Here is a 21,027-nt window from a genome sequence, read left to right as displayed (position 1 = left end):
GAATGGTTGGACTCGATGATCCAATGGGTCCTTTCCAACCTTGTCATTCTGTGATTCTGTGTGATTCTGTGATAAGGTAACTATGAAACAAGCAAAAAAATAGGTTTAAGCAGACATAAGCTTTCTGAGCTAAGGATGTGTAAAATAGCTTGAGGCTTTTGCCATCCTGTTAGTTTGGGTTTAGGATTGCCTTGCTTACAGTATGACTTCCTAAAATCATAGAATCACAGAATGGTTTGGGTTGGAAGGGACCTTAAAAGATCATCTAATTCCAACCCCCTTCCCATGAGCAGGGAATCGTTGTGAATGCCCAATTTCAGCTCAGCCTGAGGTCTCAAGAGTAAACTGATGAAAGACCAGCCTTCAGGGAGGACACAGTCCTGCTGAGGCAGCCTGCAAGGAACCTGCAGTGCAGAGGTGCAGAGTGTGCTTTCGTGGTCCTTGTGCATTACTGAGTGCCGGTGAGCCTACCTGGGCAGCTCAGCTCTGGCCCTCCCTCGCTCTGCTCCTGTGCAGACTGTTCCTTTACACGAGGCACAACCAAAGACTCCTGCTAGCTATCCTGCTGCAGGGCTGAGGACCTGAAGTGTTCACCACAGATCTTGCACAAACCCCCTGAATCAGCAAGGCACCCACACTTGACTGGCCAGTGTGCAGCTACTACAGAAGTCAGTGCCTTATGGCTTTTGACCCAAGTCAGGGTTAGAAATGAACATGTAAATCCCACATCAGCTGACATCCCTTCCCACAGAGGCTAGAGTCCGGGGTTTCTTGTTCTACTTAACCTGTGTGGTCTTTTCATCTGAGAGAAAAATCACAAAGACCCTTTGTAAAACAGTGGACTCGGGTGCGCTTCTGACCTCCAAGTCTGAGCACAGGCCACATCAGCTGCATCCTGACTCCGTGTTACAGTGAGAACTGGGTGTAAGCCCACCTTTTTTTTCCTCTGCTTTTTACGCCTTGCTTTATTTGAGAAAGTCACAACCTTCCTCTGGCTCAGATGGGAGAACTGGTGAGTTCACACCAAGCCACGAGCAGGATCCTCGGGCGCAGGACACTCAGAAAGCCCATGGCAGACACCTCCTGCTCCGTATGGACACGGATGAAGCCAGCCACAGAGAGGCACTAGTACAAAAGTGTGTCACGACAGGAACAGCAGAAATAGACTTTATTTAATAATTTGTACAAGGAACACAATAGTAATTCAATAGTTCCATTTATTGTCAAACAGTAATCCACTGCAATAAGAAACAAAAAATCAACACAAAAATAAGTTGTGGTTGGTGTGCATATATGTGTGTGTGTGTGTAACTTAAAATCACAAAAGCAAGAATAAAAAATAAAACCTTTAAATGAGTATGTTATATACAGTCAGTATCATCGTGTTAATTTATTGGATAGATTAATTCAGTGTTATCCAATCTTAGCAGTAGGCCTAAATATTGCTGTAAATAACTGAAGGGCAAACCCAAAACAGACAAACAAACCCATAAATAAGATGCAGGATTAAAGGTATGTCCTGCAGAAAAGAAACAGTCATGCTTTGTGTCATATCTGAAACTCTTTCATAATGGATATTTTGTGCTAGAATTCTTTATGTGGACGTACATGGAACTGCATCATTTAAATAAAAGTGGAAAAAAAATCCCAACCTTTCACAACTGCCTTTTTTTTTTTCCTCCCTTCACTCAACGTGTTTAAATTATTTTCTATACAAGGTTAAGTACAGTGTCTGTACAAAGTTAAATATACATATTTACAGTCAAACTTCTGAGACACCAAGTCTTCTCTTCCGCTGACCTCGGCGGAAGACAATCCTACTTGATTTCAAACACAGGAGCATGGCTAATTTATCAAAACACTGCAAATCGTGCTAACAGTTAGTTGTAGTTACTCTTAATAAATCTGTATAAAAGCATCAGCATAAAAATAGGCATTTTATATTATTAAATACGTCTTATGACAAAATAGCAATCTAACCCTTTGCTATTTGTACGGTAACTGTAGGAAGCAGAGTCTGACAGAACCGTTTTTGATTATGCTTTTTCTTAATAACAAAATGTCTATCAAAAGAGATTTCCTAGTGGATTCACGGGCAAGCATACAGGCAAGCCATGTTTAATTTTTCAAGGAAATATAAATCTATGTAGTTGGTAATAACTGCTGGGAAGAGCTTTCCAAGTAGATTAGACTTTTTTGTATGACTTAAGAGGCAGCCAAATGAAGGTATTTACTTGAGACCTACCATCAACACTGTAACCAAAAAGAAAAAAAAAAGCCACCCTCAGTGATATGTTACTCAGATTTATCAGAGCCTCTAAGATTCAATGTCGGGCAGGAGGCAAAGTTTTCATTCCAAAGAGTACGTTTCAAAAAGTGTGTGATCCTTCAGGGCCAGCAAGAGGGCAGGAGGAACAGAGCAAGTGAATGGCTGTAGGACTCATAAACAGGATTTGCTCTCATGGATGTTCTGTTTATTGGTTCTATTCTTTGTGCAGATGAATGTCAAAGCCAGACTGATTTCTCTTTAAAAACAGGATTCTGTTCATTTTGATGCACGCAATACATTCACACACACACACTGCACAAAAGGAAAAAAACTCTGCAGAGATACGTAATATCTTATTAAAGGGTTTGGGATTTTTGCGCATTTGCATCATATTGTGGCTGATCTCTCTGGATTATATCACCAGCCCCAAACTCTTTTTCCATACAGAGCTCTGCATATCATCTGTCCTCTGTCTCTCCTGGGTCTTAAGGTGCATGACATGAAGGGTTTTTCTATGGAAGTGGAAGGCAGAGAGAAAAGTGAGTCTTCAGCAAGGCAGAAAGCAGCCAGAAAGCCTGGCCTCCCTGACCTCCGTCAGTCAAAAGGAGCAGCTGCAAGGCTGCATACTGCCCCAAAGCACTGTCACAGCTCAACACACAAACAAAATCTATACCATGTGCTTCCCTGAAGCCTTCTCAGAGATAAGCCCTCCACACAAATTAAGATTATCACCAGAACTCTTGCTGGGGAGGGGAGAGGAATACAAAAAGGCAGCAGTGTAAACTAGAAACTGTCTCTTCTTCAGCAAACAAATCACACCCTGAATTCATGGAAGCAGGGCTACACATTCAACTCAATTCTATAGCACATAATCACATCCTCCTAGCACATCTCATCTCTTGTCTATTACATTCATAAATGGTCTGTTTCTTCACTGCTTAAAAACACCATCTGGAAAACAACCCCATCACTGTCGCAGTGGGATCGCTATTACTTTACAGGTATAGAAGCTTCACGTAGTTGCCTGGGAAGGTGCCGAACTGCCTTGTTCTCCTAGACGTACCTGTCACAAAAAGAAGCCAGAATAAGACACAGACACGCAAGGAAGGCTTAGGGGTTTGAAAAGGTAGAGGTGGTAGCCCGCAGGCACTCCTTTCCAAAACTAAATACGACTCCTGGTCAAGGAGCTTTTTGGTGTAGATGAGAACCAGTTCTGCTACTAATCATCTTTGGTCTTCCCTTTTAACAGTTAGTAAGGTGCTGATGAAAGCTCCTTGGCCTATAGGCTAGAAGCCAAACTCTTATCAGTATAAATAAGTTAACCTCCCTTAAGAAGAGATAGCAAGCCTACATTTGCAGTGCTGAGATGGAGAACACTATCCAGACTTGTATTCTTTGAAGGTAAAGGGCTGGATTTTGCTAGGTGAGGGGTAATGGTTTTAAGCTGAAAGAGAGGATCTTTAGATTAGATATTAGGAAGAAATTTTTTACAGTGAGGGTGGTGAGACATTGGAACAGGTTGTCCAGAGAAACTGTGGATGTCAGATCCCTGGAGGTGTTCAAGGCCAGGTTGGATGAAGCTTTGATCGACCTGATCCAGTGCGGGGGTGTCCCTGTCCACGGCAGGGGGTTGGAACTGTATGAACTTTAAGGTTCCTTCCAACCAAAACCATTCTATGATTCTACACAGGTGAGGCTGGATTTTCAGGAACTGCAACTCCCATCTATGTTCCCTTCATCCGCTACATGCCACCTTCTGTAACTTGCCATGGCTCCCTCAGTTTTGGAAAAGCTACAGAAATCCAGTTTTCCTTGGTCCCCTTTGTTGCTCTGCCATTTGTGAGCGCAAGAAGGATCAGGAGGAAGAGGGGAGTGAGGAAATTATAAAAACAAGGCAAAAAAAGGGGAAGTTAGAGACCTAGCAAGGAAAACAAAGCTCCACCACCCCACAACCTAATTTTTAAGTGTTGGGAAAAAATGAGAAATTGTGAAAAAAAGTTGAGTTTATATTTTTCATGGTTTTGACCCCATAAATGGAAGCAGCTTCCAGACACACTGCAAAATTGTTCATCTGAATCTTAAAAAGCTCTGTCGAGAGGCAAGTGTCACAACTCACCCACAAACCAGCCATCGTCACATTTCTCCATGACATCGACAATGTCACCATCCCTCAGTTCCAGCTCATCATCATTCTGGGGAGTGTAGCTGTAGAGGGCTTGGTAGCTAACTCTAAAACCGGAAATATACCATGTTAGCCATTGGATTTCCTTGACATCACTTCAGAAGGAGACATCTCCCTTCCCCTTTCTAATTTATTTTATACTTTGTTCAATGCAGTCTGGACCTGTGTTTGAGAGGTAGAAGCCAACTGCATTAAATTGGCTGTTGTCACAAGTTCATGGCAGTAAAAAGTGTCACGCCTGCACTCTGCAGGATATGTGGAGAGCTTGTTTCCATTTTGCCTTGCAGTTGCCTCCACAGACTGTAACAATCGGAGTCTTCCTATTGAGTAGCACCTAAGGAGCGTACAAATGCAGACACTCTACTGAATGCAAGCCAAAACCTGTGTACGTTCATTCCTGGGCTAAATGAGACATCTGTTCCCTAGCCCAGGCACAGAGGCAGGGCCGTGAATGACCAAATGGCAGAGGAAAGGACTTTAGAAACAGATACTGCCTACTCTACTGCACTAAGGTTGCTGGATAAATCATGGCTGATGAGGTAGGAGTGCCAACAAAATCTAAGGTTGAATCCTGCCCTGAGATACCACTTGCACCAGAGGTGCTCTGTATTTATCAGAAAGGAACATTATGAAGTGGAAACAATCTCCAGGTAAATCTGGGGAAGTATGGATCCCCGGGCTGAGGAGTAAAAATAGAGCTGATGTGAGACTTTCTGTTCTTCATAAAGTGGCTGGGGAAAGCAAAGGCTCCTTTCAGTAACCAACTGCCATGGGACTTCCCTGAAGTCTCCTTGTCTCCTTCCCCGAAGGCGTTCAAAAAGCAGACATGGCACTTCGTGACATGGTTTAGTAGGCATGGTGATATTGGGCTGACGGTTGGACTTCATGATCTTGGAGGTCTTTTCTAATCTTAATCATTCAGTCCCCAGCACACAGTGTAGGCTACTATTCCCAAAACCATCAGGGAAAGGCTCCACCAAGTTTAATGGCAGTTAATGGCAGCTCCAGGTTTAAACCCACCAGACAGTTTTGAAAATCTCAGCCTTGGTCTCTCAGACCATCAGTTCATCTGTGCAACTGGCCAGCAACGCACCAAGTGGTTTCAGTGTTGGGACTGCTCACAGTACTGTGAGGAGCTGAGAACAGGGGTGAACACATTGATCCACGCTATATAAGCCAGGCATAGCCAGTGGATATTGATTTGCCTCCAGCTTCAAGACACTGAGATAGTCTCCATAACCAGCATGAATCAAGTGCCTAAAGAAGACCTGGATCATGAGGTCATTATTTCAGGTGCTACACAGACACAAAGATCTCAGTGTTAAACTAAGTACTCATTATGATGATATGTGGCTATTTTTGTTCTTTAAAGAAAACCTGACACTTTCCCAGAATTCTAATTTAATTCCTGAAACACTGAAGTTTTCACACCTCCCCATCTTCACCACCAATCAGAGACAAGGCCCCTGGAAGAGATGGGAGTCAAAAGGACTTACATGTCTCGTGGTGTTTGACTTCTGTCAGGACTGGCTCCTTGCTGCTGTGCTTGAGGTTGCTGAGAAATGATGAGAGATGGTTTATGGTCATTAGAGGTCACCTTGTTGCGAGAGTCAAGAGGCTGAGAAATAGTACTGCAGTAATGAACAGACTTTTCTGCAATGTTTATGATCTCATTGCAAACAGCTTCCTGCGTGGTAGGCAGCATTGACATCCAACACCCAAAGGACAGTCAACAGGGTAGAGGGAGGGGAAAATATAGATAAGAGGAGGTGGGACATTCCAGATGGAGCACATAAGTCCAGTAAAACAAAAGAAAAAAAACAGAAGAGTTGTAGATCCAGGTAAATATCCAGGTAGTGGAGTGCAGAAGGGATCCAGGTGTAAGCATGGAAAAACAGGCAAGATACAGAAGAATTTGGCATTTAGTTAGAAGATTTGTAACAAATACATATACATATATTTTTAAAAGCAGCAGTATAATAGGTTGCAATTAGTTATGCAGTGGCACCATTACAAATGCTATGAAGTCAGTTCAAGAATGCAAGGAGGGCCATTCCACTCATGCATTTTGCTTCATTTAACTTATACCCAAGGGCTGGCAAAACACAGTTAGCCCAACTTCTCATTAGATATGACAGTTTTTCTAACTGCTAAATTCCCCCTTTCTATTGCAAAACAAAACAATATATGCAAATAGATAAATATGTACCTACTGTGCATCTAAAAATAGCACTGGCATTTAACTCTACTGAGGTGTTACTGTCTGGATGAAGACAGTTTAGGACTACACATCTGGTTTAAACAGTGGCCTTACCACATAGCTCTTTTCAGACTCTGTGAGATCTGGTCCAGCTCTCAATGAATGGTGGGAAGGCTGTATGATCACCAAGCAAATGATAAGGAAGACATTTTAGCAGATGTTATATTGGTCGTAATTTAAAAAAATTAAATGGAGTGCAGACAACAAAAGAAAATGAACAACTGTTTCCCTTTGCACTCAAACACCACACTTTTTGGACAACAAGGTCTTTCATTTACACAAGAGACATTAAGGCGACAATAATACAACTGCACTGCAGCACTTGGAAAGCTATAAAGAGAAAGGTGAGAGTGAAACAGAAGCTCATAGCAGGGAATTGGAGGGGAATGTTATGGACTCTGCTACAACCAGAAATGGTACATATCGTCATACTGCGTTCCTGTAGGGGGAAAAAAAAAACAAGGACAGAAGCACGTACTCGAAAGCATCAAACTTGACAAGTGAAAAGCATGCTAAGCGGAATCTGCTGCTGTTTCTGGAAAAGTCATCAACGACACAGGAGGGAACACTAACTCACTTTCTTCTTAAAAAAGACCAGCTCGGGCACAATGTTGTGTAGTCCCAGCAAAATCATTCTACCTTGTACCAAGCGAGGATCTGAGCTGCTCTGTTCATTCCCACAAAGAGGCAGGGCTTCAAGTCAAAGGAGGCCCTGACCAGACGACTGAGCTCCTAACATCACTGCCTGTGAAGCTTCTGGACTCTGCCTTGCCTCTCTCCCCAGTCACACCTATTCACAAGGACTCGTGTGTCCCAGAGCACAGCAAAGAAAATCAGGGTGTCTGAGGCTGGAGGTTTTATGAGGAAGCAGAAGGTCACTCAGAAAGTCACACGGGTATCCAGAGCCTGGTTTTGCATGTATTTTGCATATTCAAACACCTACTGAAAGCAAGGAGCACACTATGAGCAAATGGGATGTCTGAACTAGTGTATGCTCAGTTGTACGACCTGCAGGACTGCTTGGCAGCGTGGATGGGATAAGATACAGAGGATTGCCATCCTTTGTAATCATTCAACACAATTTTTAAACCCAGATTCCAAAGGCCTTAACTTTTAGGCTTTCCCTCCTCCTCTTTATTCATTTCAACAATGCCCTTCAGTAAAAGGCTTGCTTTCTCATGGCATCGCTAAACAGAGCAGAAGTAGAGGATAATAGAGGTTTGTGACACCTTCAGCCCAAGCGTGCTCAAAGAATCTGGAGAATTGCGGGGTGAAGAGTTCATCCCTGTCTAATTCCCATTCTTGAAGTTCCTCTGAACCACATCTTGGATCTCTGGAGCGGTTCCCACCACTATATTAAAGCAAACTATTTGTTTTCTTGAGGATCGTGACCCACTCCAGGCCAACCCGAACCCACAGCAACTCCTTTGTAGTCAGCCGTACTGCCTGGGGCTGGAATCTGGGATCACTGCTGTAAGAAACAATACCCTGTTACCACATATATTTCTAGAGAGAGAAAATGAAATGCAAGTTGGATGGGCTAATTGCAGTGGAATTCATGTTCCAAGTATTTATTGTGGAAACTGAAATAGTCACATGATTTCTGGAAGTCATTCCTACTTATCACCAGCCCTGAAAGGAAAATGGAGTAATTAGAAATTTAAAACTAATACTGTGTAGACCAATTGGATATAGTGCATTAAATCTGATGAGATCAGTGCTTACTCAGGTGGTCAAGTAACTGGAAAAAACAATTTCCAGGCTGAGATGAGAGACAGCTGTAAGAATGACTTTTTTTTTTTCAATTCAGGAAAGTGCTTTTCCACTCCATACTAATAAATTGACTGCTGGAATTGCTCCATGAGCTCCTAAGACTGTGTAGTCTATTTCTCATTGCTTACTTGTGACCTTCCTGACCAGTTTTTCCTCCAAAAAGCATCAATACTTATGAATTAAATAAGTTATTTGAAAGTTAAAAGATTGATGCTGCCTCTGAATGCTCCATGGTGCAGGCTCATATGTGCACTATAATACCAGGAGACACTGCCTATCAGCATCAGAAATTTGACCACATTTCCTTTCTGGGCAGGATCCTCATGGGGATCTCCATGAGGCACCTGGGCAGTGGCAGACACCAAGCAGTACCCTACCCTCCTAACAGCCTCCAGTTCCCAACAAGACACATGACCAAGCGGATCCCCTTTAGCCTCTGCTCCAGAGATCCAGGCAGCTCCTACCAAAGCACTGGGTGGCAACAGTAGAGCCCTACAGTAAAGTGATTGAAGACCTCAAAGTCAGCAACTATGCAGCATCAGCCAAACAGGATGAAAAATTGACCAAATCACATCCTGTCATTTTAGGCTGTAAATGTACCACCTCACTGCTTCAAAGAAGTGACCTTGATAGGATGGCCTAGATGTGGGGTTTTGGGTTTTTTTTTTGTTTGTTTTTTTATTTTGGAAAAACATCTGCATTATTCTTGCAAGTAGAGAAGAGAATAAAGAGAAAAATAAAGGTTGTTATAAGTTCAAATGCTCTTCAACCACAGCTTCAGAAAGCCCATGTATGACCTACAGTGGTTTCTCCATGTACGAGAGGTGGCTGAGGACTCAGTCAGTATGGGGCACAGTTCCAAAGTATAAAACACAGAGGTACCCCCAAAACACCGAGCCAGCCCTGCTGCTGCTGGAGGAAAACTGAGGACCCTAAAAGTGACCAAGTATTCACAACTCGTGAGGACAATTCAACTCCTACCCCCCTCAGTCACCCTACATCCTTTGTTAAGACTAAATGAATAAACTTAAGTTGGTACTTAAATAAGTGTCTACACAAATATGCGGTACAGCCACTCCTGAAGCACAGCTGGCCACCATTTCCAACTTATACAGAGTTTAAGGATGGAACTAAAGAGTGTGTGGTTGTCTGTAAGAGGTTTAAAAGAATACCACAAAAGCATTCTATGTTAAGAGCCCTGAGGCAGGTTTTATCTTTACAGATAAAGATGCCCGGGCTACTCAATAGGCTCTCCCTGCTCCTAGTCAAGACAAGCGTCATCCGTGTGCCTATCCACTGCAGCTCTTTTTTACATATCTTCTTCCTTTAAAGTGCTATGTAAGAGAAAGCTAAACAGAACAGACTAACAGACAGACGAGCCAGACAAGTCAGACAAATGGGTATCCTCTCAGAGATGGGCACACATCAGCAGTGATGCTCCCACATGTGAATGGAGAACCATGAGCAGGAAGGACCCCCCAGCCCAGCTGAAAGAAAAAAGGTAAACCTCCACACACACCAAGCCCCAGCTCTGGTGACAGAGAAGGGAAAGCTGGCCAAAAAGGTCTCACAAAGGACACTGAAAAGGCTGTAGTGCGGAGCAGCCTAAAGGCTGCCAAAGTCAATGGAAAGACTCCCCAGCCCCTGGATCAGAAGCTGAGGCTGTGTTTACAGCAGAAAATGCATCTCCCCTGGGGAGCAGGTACCAATGCCTGCTGCAGTCTGTGCAGTTCTGGCTGGAATAATAAATGCGCTGGGCTGAAACACCACCTTGCTGAACCTATGGAGCAGCAGAAAACCACTGTGAGGGGATACAAGCTTACCTTGGAGAGGACGCTAAGTCATTACCATGCTAAGTAAGTGTAGCTGGTCTGCGCTGGGGAGCAGGGGGTCTGAGAATCCCTCTCATATGCCCTTCTCTCTAGCAGCACTACTTGAGTGAAATTACCCACCACTCTGCCTGGGTGGTTTTGTAGAAATGGGAAGGGGCAGACAGCCTCCCCTGACAGCCCTTGCACTGCTGAGTGAGACAAGGACCCTGTCCAATCACTCCTGCCTTCCCCACCCCACGGCTGCAGTCTGGCCCCAGGGCTGAAGCTGCTGCACTGCTCACACACCTACCAGCACCGCTACTGACTGCCACAGTGTGCTAACAGGACCTCAGAGTAAAACAGGAATTACACTAGAAAATTCCTGAGGGTTCTCTGAAATAAACTGATTCTATTCTATTCTATTCTATTCTATTCTATTCTATTCTATTCTATTCTATTCTATTCTATTCTGATGTTTTATTGGAATATTGAAACAAATTATTTGTAAGTTATACTTGAAAACATCTTTCACACGCTGTGGTGTCTTTATTTTTTTTAGCTTAGACTGTGAAACTATACAAAAGCAATAACTTCAAAACAGCTAAACGAGCCATTGCATTTTATATTGTTACTTAACAGAAGAGGCAAGAACACAGTCCTTAGACCAGCCCTGTACCAAAAAGATCTTAAACCTGCAAAAAACCCTGGGTCAGAATTTCACAACTTGGAAGGTTTTCTATAATAAGGAAGAAAACTAAAATTCAAAATGGTAAAATACCTTAAACACCAGCGATGGACAGTAGCAGAAACAAACCCCAAATGTTATGGCTCATTTCAACGTCTGCGAAGTGCTTTTCTTATTTGATTAAAATCAATGAAAACATTACAGACTTTTGGAAAGGCCTCCAGGGTATTACCTGCAGTTCTGTTGAAGCCATCAGTCACACAGATAGTGAGAAGTCATTTGTACATATAAATACTGCTGCTGCTCCTACACCCTAACCAGCTGCAGACTCAAAGCTGGAAAGGAGGTCAAGACTACTTATGTCACATGCTATTTTAACGTTAGCACTGACAATGCTCTGATTGTCAGGGCATATTAACTATAAATTTGGGCTTGACTTTGACTCCAAAGAAAGGCCACGGGGTCCTATTACAACCAGGTGCAACACCCAAAATAGAATTGTGTGCCAGTCGGCACTCGGGAGAAACATCTTTCCCTAAATATCTCTTTGCTCCTGCTCTTTCGAATTGCACACATCCAACTGCACCAGCAGGACTGAGAAGATAAGAGGTCAGGGAAAAGGTCAACACAGAAAACTCAAAAGGATTCTTTAACACAAAGGAGAAGGTGTATCTTATTGGACTCAGGAATTGAAATTGAAAGGGAAGAAGGAGATGGCTCTTCAGTAAAAAGTTGTGTTAGCCCACAAGCGGAGAGCAATTACCTAAGTAAAGGCAACAGGAAACCTTCAGGGTTGAAGGTGTATCTCGCTGTCATAAGCTGATCCAGAAAACAAGTAAAATCAGCAACTATGGCCCACACTCATCCTGCACGAGCAGCCAGCCTGATTCACTGACCAAGCCAAAGACTGCTTTACAAACACCCACTACTACAAATCCAGTCCAGTTTTCGCTAATTGTGAGCCACCTGTTTCAAATATTGCCATCTTAGAGAAGGTGCCTGGCAGGATTGGCGAGACATCAGCATCTGTCAGCACTGCTCATGCCCAGACTCTGGACATCGCAGCTACACAGTGCTGAGGCCGAGTTGATTATGCTGCACAGACCCTACTGCATCCCTCATTAAAGGCGTTTGTAGCTCTCAGCCACAGAGTTAAGAACCTCTGAATCCTACCTGGGAAGGCTGGAACAGGCCCTGACACTGTGGATACCAAGTTCTGATGCCTCACCCCCAGCTCTGAGATGCTCAAACCCTAAAGCCTGATCTCAGGTGGTTAAACAAAACCTGAATCAAAGTATCTCACGCTACATCAGTCCTACTAACAAGGCCACTGACCCTGCCTAATAATGATGCTGTGAGGAACTCAAGGGAAGAACTAAATAAGCTCTGGGTTGATCCTTGGGTGGAACAGAAAATCAGACCCTCAGCTGGTACAAACTGGCAAAAACCCAGACTTGTGCCTTGTGCTACGTGGCTTTGCAACAGCTGAAGATTTTGCCCATACTTGCCCTTATGCACAGCTTGGGTGTAATTTTAAATGACCTTTTAAAAAAAAATAGAAATTCTGAATGAAGTGATAGGGAATTGATGAATGGCTAAACAAGCGTATGACCAAACAATGGCACGGCACAGAAACAACTCTAAGCAGTGGAAGAGTAATCAGCAAAGATGATTACCTGTGGCTTACTGACTCTACGTGTAAGTCTGGGAGGTGGCTGTGTTGTGACAGTAGAGGAGGAGAGGACAGAGGAAGAGAGAGGAGCAGATGAAGAGAATGCTTTTGAGTCTGCAGTCTTTTGAAGAAAAGAAAAGTTGGTCAGCTTGGCACACACTCTCTTATCACAATCACTGCTAATGATAAGAGCATCCACTGTCGAGTAAATTAGATGCACACACAGCAAACACAACTCCATGCAAGGGTAACTGCAGTTTCCAGTGTGTTTGTCTGAGCTGACCACCACAGTCTGTTTTAACATGCAGGTTATGTCTATAAAAAATGCTACTAACAATACACCCAAATGGTAAACAGCACAGTCCTTACACAGCTTTCGATGGACTTCTCACTATGTGTCAAGCGAGAATCAAACAATTTGTCATAAGATTTCCCAGAGTGAAATGTGTCATCTTAGAAACTCCAGTTGATCATTATTTAGCGCAGGTTAGAGGAGGTATGTCATGGAGGCTATCACAGTGCATCCAAGAGTATTTAGATTTCTATGATTTTGAGCCCTCCACTCTTATACAAGGTACAGTGGGAGTGCTGTTAATGTTTTTGGGCTTGCTGTAGCCAATAATGGACCCCAGGTAAACTGAGAGCTGCAAAGTAAGGCATATCTCCTATACTAATACTGGGGACAGAAGATACATTGTCACTGGAGAGTTCCCCTAACTCTTGGGGAAAAGCATCACTAGGTCAAATTCTCATTTGTGGCTAGGCCTTTCCTATCATTTTGGAACTGCAAAGGTAATAAATTCCATTCAATGCACAGATAACAATCAAGCCTCCCTGACTTAGTCATGCACATCCCAGACTAAGATTCATCAAACCACAGGCTTCAGGATCAAGAGGGGACAGCCTTTACGATACTTAGGAGCCAGTCTGCCATTTATAAGGCTTTTCAATCCTCGGCTTTGTGAGGAACAAATAAATCCTATAGCCAAAGACGATCCATTACACACTGGAAAATCTTTGAATAGCATGAAATTGCCTGTATTCTACGTAGTGAGGTATATAGGCGTGAGGTCTGTGTGATAGTTCATCTGACACACCTGGTAACACCCACTACCTGGGACAATCACATCGTGAGACATAACCAATTGACTCAGCCCTGTATAATTACCTATTATATTAATATTTATTATATTAATTTATATTCTCTATTATATTAATTTCTACTACACTGCTCCTGAATCCTCTTCTAAAACCTTTTTGATCTACTATCCAGTGAATGCCACTGGTGACTCCTGAAAGAAGGTCTTAGAATCCCCAGAATGACACGTGGTAGCCACTGGCTCTGCCTGGCCAGCAGAGCAGCACAAACCTCAACACAGGAGTTAAAATCAGCAATTCAGACCAGCACACACACATGCAGGAGAAGTACCTTATTTTCCCCGCTTTGAAACTTTCTCAGATCACCTTTCCTCATGTCTGTTTTCTCTGTTTTACCTCCCTGCACAATAGCCATTAGCTCCTGACACAACTGATTGTCCTCAGAGGCACCCACAGGTCTCTTTTCTGGGCTCGCACGCATGTCTAGTTGGGATGGTTTCAGGCAGCGCTCAACAGAGATCTTGTGAACAGCGTGAGCACCCTGTTCATGGTTGCTGCTGCCCTCGCTGGTCTTTTGGAGCCAGGTTTGGCTGCCATGCTGCTCTGCGAGGACGCTGTCAGGGCTCTCCACCGACCAGCGAGGGGAGCTGGAGTAGCTCATGCTGGGATGAGGGGAGCCAACAAACTTTTCTTCACTTTGCGGAGTGGCGGGATAGAAACGGTGAGCGGAAGACTGAGGTCTGGATGGGTAAGAGGGCAATGGGGATTTAATGGACTTGGGAGTCGAGGAGCCAGAGACATGAGAATGGTAGAGGCTGATCGTGGGGGAAGGGCTGGAGGCAGCAGAAGGCGAGAGATAGTCAGTGTGAGAGAGGGAGGCTTCAGGCGGAGGAGGCAATGGAGGAGTTATGGCAGGAGTGGTGCCAGGAGACACTCCTACAGTCAGAGCGATCCACTCAGATGTGACTGCCTGCACCTCTGGGGACAAGGCGCGGCGAGCAAAAGGCAAAGGCGGAGAAGTTGGTGTATGGAGCAGCTCAGAGCCAGGAGACTTGAAGGAGACAAAAGCAGAAGAAAAAAAGAAAGAAATGAACAAAAAAATAATAGAGGAAAATATAAAATGACTGAGCAAAAGTAACAGGAGAGAGCACGGGTATGGAGAGGAGCAGATCTGTGACCACGCACGGTGCATAAGTTTTCCATGGACAGGTGCACCATGTTGGAGAACACGCTGTCCACAGCTACTCCAACCAGAGTTCAGTCTGTATCTGTGCTGCTAATACCCTTCTCCAGCCTTTGACAGGATCCCAGACACAAAGTGTCTTGTAGAAGATCTTAGACTTCATACCCTATGCCCTAAGTCCCTCAGAGAGCAGCTGAAGCCACCACCCACGATGGAGCATGCAGCATCTGACTGGCCTGGCAGTAATAGCTGAGGCCTCAGCAACTCAGACTGTGGACCCAGTCAGAATTCACTCCTGCAGTGAATTTTGACTTTATCCAACTCCAGCATGAGCAATGCCTGCTCCTCAAGAAACTTGCATTAGTGAAGCTGCGGAGGAGAAAGGGCTCAAAAAATCCAGCTGTGGCAATTGGTCATTAGGTGATTAAAGAAGTCTTATGTATATAAAGGCAGAACACATAACCAAGTTCTGCCCTTAGTGATTACCACAGCGATGTCACCGAGATCAAATACATTAGCGCTGACCAGAAAAAAGTAGGAGAGGAAATTTATTTACAACAGAAGAAATCAAAAGAATAGCGAAGGAAACCAAAAAAGGGTAGACACAATCCCTCCCACCAAAGGGAGAAGCCTGCAGAGAGCTGATGGCAGACAGATCACAACTATGGAGAGACTGTCAGACTCAAAGAGAAAAGCTCAGTGGAGGTCCACTTTGAAAGGGAACCCCAAACAAGCAACAAGTCTTCCCTCGTCAGGCAGCGGCTAAGCATAAAGCGACTTTTTTTAGGGAAGATCCAGACAGACACCAGACACAAGCTATGGCAGCCTTTCCATCCATCTTGTACTGAATATCCCTTCCTGCTGATCCCAGTTCTCCACTTGCATTCCTTGCAGTCTTGACCTCAGAACGACCTTATTTCTAACCAGCGGGTGAGAGAAGGATGCACCAGAAATTCATAGCTGCAACCCAGACATGTATGCTGACCTTCAAACACGAGTCTTTGCAGGAAAAGAACAAAATTAAGAGATTTAGAGAGTCACTGCCTCCTTGACACCTTTTCCATGACAAACATTCTGGGATCCCCATACAATCGCTTGCTGCCATTGTGATTTCTGGTTTGTACTGCAGTGTGGTTGACAGTGAATCTAATAGTCATGAAAGATCACAGACTGGCCTGCTTCCAAAACCTGAGTTCATTTAGCACCAATTTCACATAATTCAGGCTGCTCTCCTGACCTTGTCTCCCAAAACCTTGGTCCTGAGTTGAAGCATTTATTAGTAAGTATACAACTTGATTCAAGCTGACTGGGATCACACAATGACTCCTACAGACTATAACAGTCTGTAATGCCCTATTATTAGTCATACTAAAAAACTGAGTCATCACAGTGGAGGTCTGTAACGTAAACGTGCACTCAGGAGGAGTTGGATCCTCAATTCATCCCATCTCCGGCAGTGAAATTTACTCAGATGGCTGCGAACTGTAGCCCTTTCAACCTGGCCTGGATTCAAGCTATAGATCAGAGGTGAAAAGCTGTGTCTCCAAATCCCCAAATAACACATTAATTAACCTTTCTGGTAAATGAAATGTCACCTTTTCCTGCAGTTGTTAGCATACTGCAGGGAGCACATGTCTTAGCTACAATTTTTTTTCAGATATTGCTTCTTGCACAGCAATGGCAACATCCCTCTGTTCTGCAAAGTGGTGTGACTGGCTGCATCTAGTCCGAATACCTGTGGTGAAGCTGTCATGCTGCGGTTAGGGGAGAGGGATACTGGTGGGTCAGGATAGTCGATGGCATTCTTGACCACAGGCCGTTTGAGCACCTCCACGTAAGTGACAGGGAAGATGCCTTGGCGATTTGTGCCAGAGATTTTTCCTTCATACCAATTCTCATCCACTCGTCGAATCAACACGATTCTTTCACCCTATGGGAAGGAACAGTAATGTAGTCCTGACTTTAACATATTTAATTATTCCAAAGGAGATAACATTTTCAATCTTGCTGCAGCTGACTTATAACAATCTGTGGCTCTCAGCCTCCCATATTTCCCAGTTACGTGGTCCTGACTCTTAAATCTCTGAGTGGTAATGATATTTTTCAGTACAGAGAAGGAGGAAATGCAAATCTTCTGGTGCTGAGTTGGGCTGTCTGCAGACTCGGTTACGCTCACTCATTTATGCTCACATTTTCAAGACCCTACTTGATAAAGTCAGTTAAAAAAAATGGTCACCAGTAGTTTCAGGCTGACCATGAGACTCTTAGGGTTATATGGTGTACAGGGAGTACGCACAGGTCTGCAGTTTAAACTAGGTCTCTCTAAGCTCTCTCCTGTTTTGTTGACAAATAAAGTGACTCTCAGATAACCTTAATATAAACTGCAAGCCCCACCTTCACGTACAATTAAAAGAGAAGATGTACAAGATCAGATCTGAGCATCATAACAGAAAGCTGGTGGAGATGGAGAAATGCTGCTACTTGGGTCTAAAGATGGCTGACTCGCTCTGAACAGCCACTACACAACCCAGTCCTATATCCCTTCACTCTGCAGTCAGGACTAGCCAATTACTCCAATACTGCAAGAACTTTGCTTGCCTGTGCTCAATGATTTGGCTTGTAGTATGAAGGAAGGTGAACCCAGTTTCCTTCTTTTCTATATCGCCATTCTCAGGTGACTGTGTATATCTCCAGCGGAGATCATCACCAAATACGTAATTTGCCTTGCAGAGCCAGTCTTCCAGCACTTATGCTCAACGTATCTTCTCAAGTAGCATTAAGGAAGCAATTGGCTATCCCTGAGTCAGCCTACCTGCAGCACTGCATAACAACAATGGAGTAAAAACACAGGTGATGAGAAAAAAATCCTTCCTTAATATGGAGTCCATCTTATTGTAGCTTGCATTTGGAAACTGCAAATTACTTCAGCGTTTCTCTAGATTTCATTAAGCGGCACAATCAGCACAACAGAAGTCCTACCTTTCTGAAGGACATTTCCACTTGGGTATCCCCATTGAAGTTGAACTTAGCAACAGCATCTCCATATTCCAGTACTTGCAAAGGTAATGGCTTTTTGGGCTGAGGTTTCTCAGCTGGTGTGAGAAGCTAGAATGAACAAACAGAATCAAATGAGTCGCATACAAAAAGCCTATAAACTTGTCACTGTCAGAAAGGGAGTGGGCAAAGAGAACACTTGCAAGGAAAGCTGCTACTACCTCTATGTATGACTGTGGGAAGATGCCAACTCTGCCATGGTGTTCGCCTTCATACCAGTTCTGGTCAATTTGCTTGTAAATGTAAACAATATCTCCTTTCTGCAGAGGAAGTTCCCTGTTAACAACACAAGCAGTCCATCAGAACTTCACTGGAGAACAGACTTGTTCTTTTTCTGTCCAGCAATCCCTAGGTACCAAGGTCTGCATCAGACTTGCTGCTCCAAATCATGCTCCACTCAAAGTGAAAGCTGCATGTTGACAATTGCCCTGTTCAAACAGTGACGTGCAGAGCCTCTCCTACTCTTTGGGCATCCTGTCAAAAAAGCTGTCCTATGGGTGTCCTACAAACCACATACCTTCCAGTAGCAATGGGGTCAAACTCAAGCAGAAGATGCCACTGGCTGCTTTCCACATTGGATACAGAGAGCAGTGCACCGATTCTGTTCTGAAACCAGTCATGTCACAAGTGCCTTCTAAAGAGACATATGATTTTAACAGAAGCTAGTTTGCTGATTAGATGAACCCCCTCACATGCTAGTGTTGATCCTTCTGGCCAGCCTTTGGTTGTGCAACCACTGACCTCACTTGGGCCCACAACCGGGATTTCAATCTACAGTCTCCAGTTTTAAAATTATGAATGTCTGCAGCTTCAGGAATGCCCACCATGGGCAGCATGTACTAGGCTCACAAACCTACTACTTTGGTCCCCATATGAAAACAACCAACTCAGCCTTTCCTAACACAATTTTCACAAGCTCTCCTTTACTTTTGTCTGGCACGCTAGTATGTTCCGCTCACGAACACAACAGTTTGACCTTACATCTGCCTCAGTCTATTACAGATGCTGGAGGGATGCTGTATAAATCATTAGAAATCATCACCCATAGAACGTACAACAAAATATACTCAGAATGTTAGCACCTGAGAAGAAAAACAGCAAGTCCTTCACTAAATTCCGTTCTTCTTCCTTCCCTCTGTAGCAATGTTAAAATCAGAGCTTTTCCAGGCTCATGCAGAGGGAAAGGATTCTGGGCTTTCTCTTCACAGCAATGTTCCTCAAAAAGAATGAGCAGCGCCGTGTGATTCAGTCAAGGAATCACAACAGGGCTTGGAGGTACAGCCACGCCACCAGAAAACATCTGTTGGTTTATCCACAGATGCCGGGGAAGCAATGACCACTCTGTACCCTTATAGGTCCTGAATCAGGATAATTGTGAGTCAAGCGCACACCTACATGCTTAAAGCTAGGCGTCTGTTTAAGTCCCTCGCTGACTTTGGGCTATGCTTAGCACAGTGAAAAGGATGTTGCTGTTCTGAACGTTCTATATGGCAGATTTTACGCAGTGAGCTAGACTAACATAGTTTTTTCCATCTCCTACATCGGATCCCAAGGGCAGTGACAAGAGCCTTCCATCTCCAGTACAACGGCAGTGACAGAGGTCTCACGCAGCCATTCTGCTTACAAGGTGTGGGGACAAACACGAGCCAAAGCAGTGTCCCACAGCACCCTCAGAGCAGAGGGCTCACTTGTTCCTGTAAAGAATGTGTGTTTGCCCCCAGAACCACATGGGATACAAATGCACTGAGAAAGAAGGCATTTCCCTAAATGTCCTTCAGATAACACAACCTGCATGACTCATATTTACTTGCCCCTGCCTCGTTATGGTCACTTTTCCTTTGAGCTGCTGCTGAAGGACACTACTAAAAACTGAACTGAATTGCACAACACATGATAAATGCTGCATCCTAGCGGAAAAACCAGAGGAATAACATTCAAGACAGTAGTAACAAACTGTACTCACTTTAGCGTCTGTGCTTTGAAGTCGAACTTGGCTCTAGCAGGTCTCATCTAGAGATCAAAAAAATCAACACATTAAAGCAACAACTAAGTTTTCAACCCTCATCTGAGGAAATGCACCCGAACTCTTCTATAGCTAACATTAGTCTAGGGAAGAAATTGAATGCAGGTATTCTACAAGCTTATGCACAACTGGTACTACTGTCCAAACATGCTGGATATGTCTGTCACACCAGGGCAAAACTGCCAATTTCTGGTATAACAGTAATTAAAAGCTCTACAGGAAATGGATTTAACAGCAGTAAACTTTTACATGAGACAAAGTCTGTTGAATGAAAGCTGCTCCAGTAAATACAATTGCTGGGGCTCCAGGACCAAATTTCCATAGACGTGTGAATGGAAAAGCAAAAATTACCAGCTGGGAAAAAAACAGTAGGATTTCATTTGATGTGGCTCATATTGATTATTACCGCTGAATCCTGCTAAGTGACTCATGTACTCTGTATAAATTGCTAGGAAAGAGACAAAGGTGAGAATGAAATATGAATAAATTAAGCACATGTCTAAAAAAAATTTTTAAGTGGCTATAAAGCCAAAGAGGACATTGACAGCAGGCCTAGTCTTTAAAGCTTGATTTATTTGGCTGATTTTCTAGTGGCCACAAAATACCCAGGAAATTTTAAAGTCATTTCAGCAATACAGTGTAAAATAAATAACCACATTGATGTGGCACCAAGAGCATTTGAAACTACATAAACAAAGGGCAGATAAGTATACTCCACCTTCCATGGTGGTGATCACCTCACCCCCCACTGCTGTGAAGGGCCTCTGGGGGAATAGAACTGCTGTCCAGAGCCCCATCAGCGATTCCCAAGGCAAGGAAAGACGTTTGTCCAAGACAACTGAAGTAGAATCCAACACTTAGGGAAAGTGCCTTGGGGTTGTCTACCTCCTCCTTTGTCTCTTTCAGAAAAGACTAATTGGGTTGTCCTCAGGGAAACATACTAAGGCTTTTCCCAACTGTTTTTAAAGGACATTAAACATCTTTCAAGAGGAGAAGAAACAATTCATTTCTAAAATA

The 21,027-nt window shown here is 43.7% G+C and overlaps 1 protein-coding gene across 36 annotated transcripts in view; it reads right to left on the bottom strand.

The window, feature by feature from the left end:
- Positions 1-1,121: 1,121 nt before the first annotated feature.
- The window catches only part of SORBS1 (sorbin and SH3 domain containing 1), an 86,611-nt gene continuing 66,705 nt past the window's right edge, over positions 1,122-21,027 (bottom strand). For 11 of the 36 annotated variants that reach the window (XM_054071084.1, XM_054071078.1, XM_054071086.1 and 8 more), the window contains 7 exons: positions 19,951-19,997; positions 18,149-18,263; positions 17,913-18,038; positions 16,669-16,863; positions 5,948-6,006; positions 4,386-4,498; positions 1,133-3,332 (listed from right to left, as the gene is read on the bottom strand). In XM_054071084.1, coding sequence (XP_053927059.1) covers positions 3,265-3,332; positions 4,386-4,498; positions 5,948-6,006; positions 16,669-16,863; positions 17,913-18,038; positions 18,149-18,263; positions 19,951-19,997 — 723 coding nt within the window. In that variant the 3' untranslated portion in view covers positions 1,133-3,264. Of the gene's footprint in view, positions 3,333-4,385; positions 4,499-5,947; positions 6,139-6,765; positions 6,826-12,656; positions 12,774-14,081; positions 14,802-16,668; positions 16,864-17,912; positions 18,039-18,148; positions 18,264-19,950; positions 19,998-21,027 lie in introns of all 36 variants that reach the window. The other 25 variants (XM_054071050.1, XM_054071053.1, XM_054071054.1 and 22 more) reach the window with 12 other exon arrangements.

This window comes from Cuculus canorus, chromosome 7, assembly GCF_017976375.1.
Source record: "Cuculus canorus isolate bCucCan1 chromosome 7, bCucCan1.pri, whole genome shotgun sequence".
Lineage (NCBI taxonomy): Eukaryota > Metazoa > Chordata > Aves > Cuculiformes > Cuculidae > Cuculus > Cuculus canorus.
The sequence above is the reverse complement of the archived record's forward strand: the minus strand, read 5'-3'. Positions and strand labels throughout refer to the sequence as shown.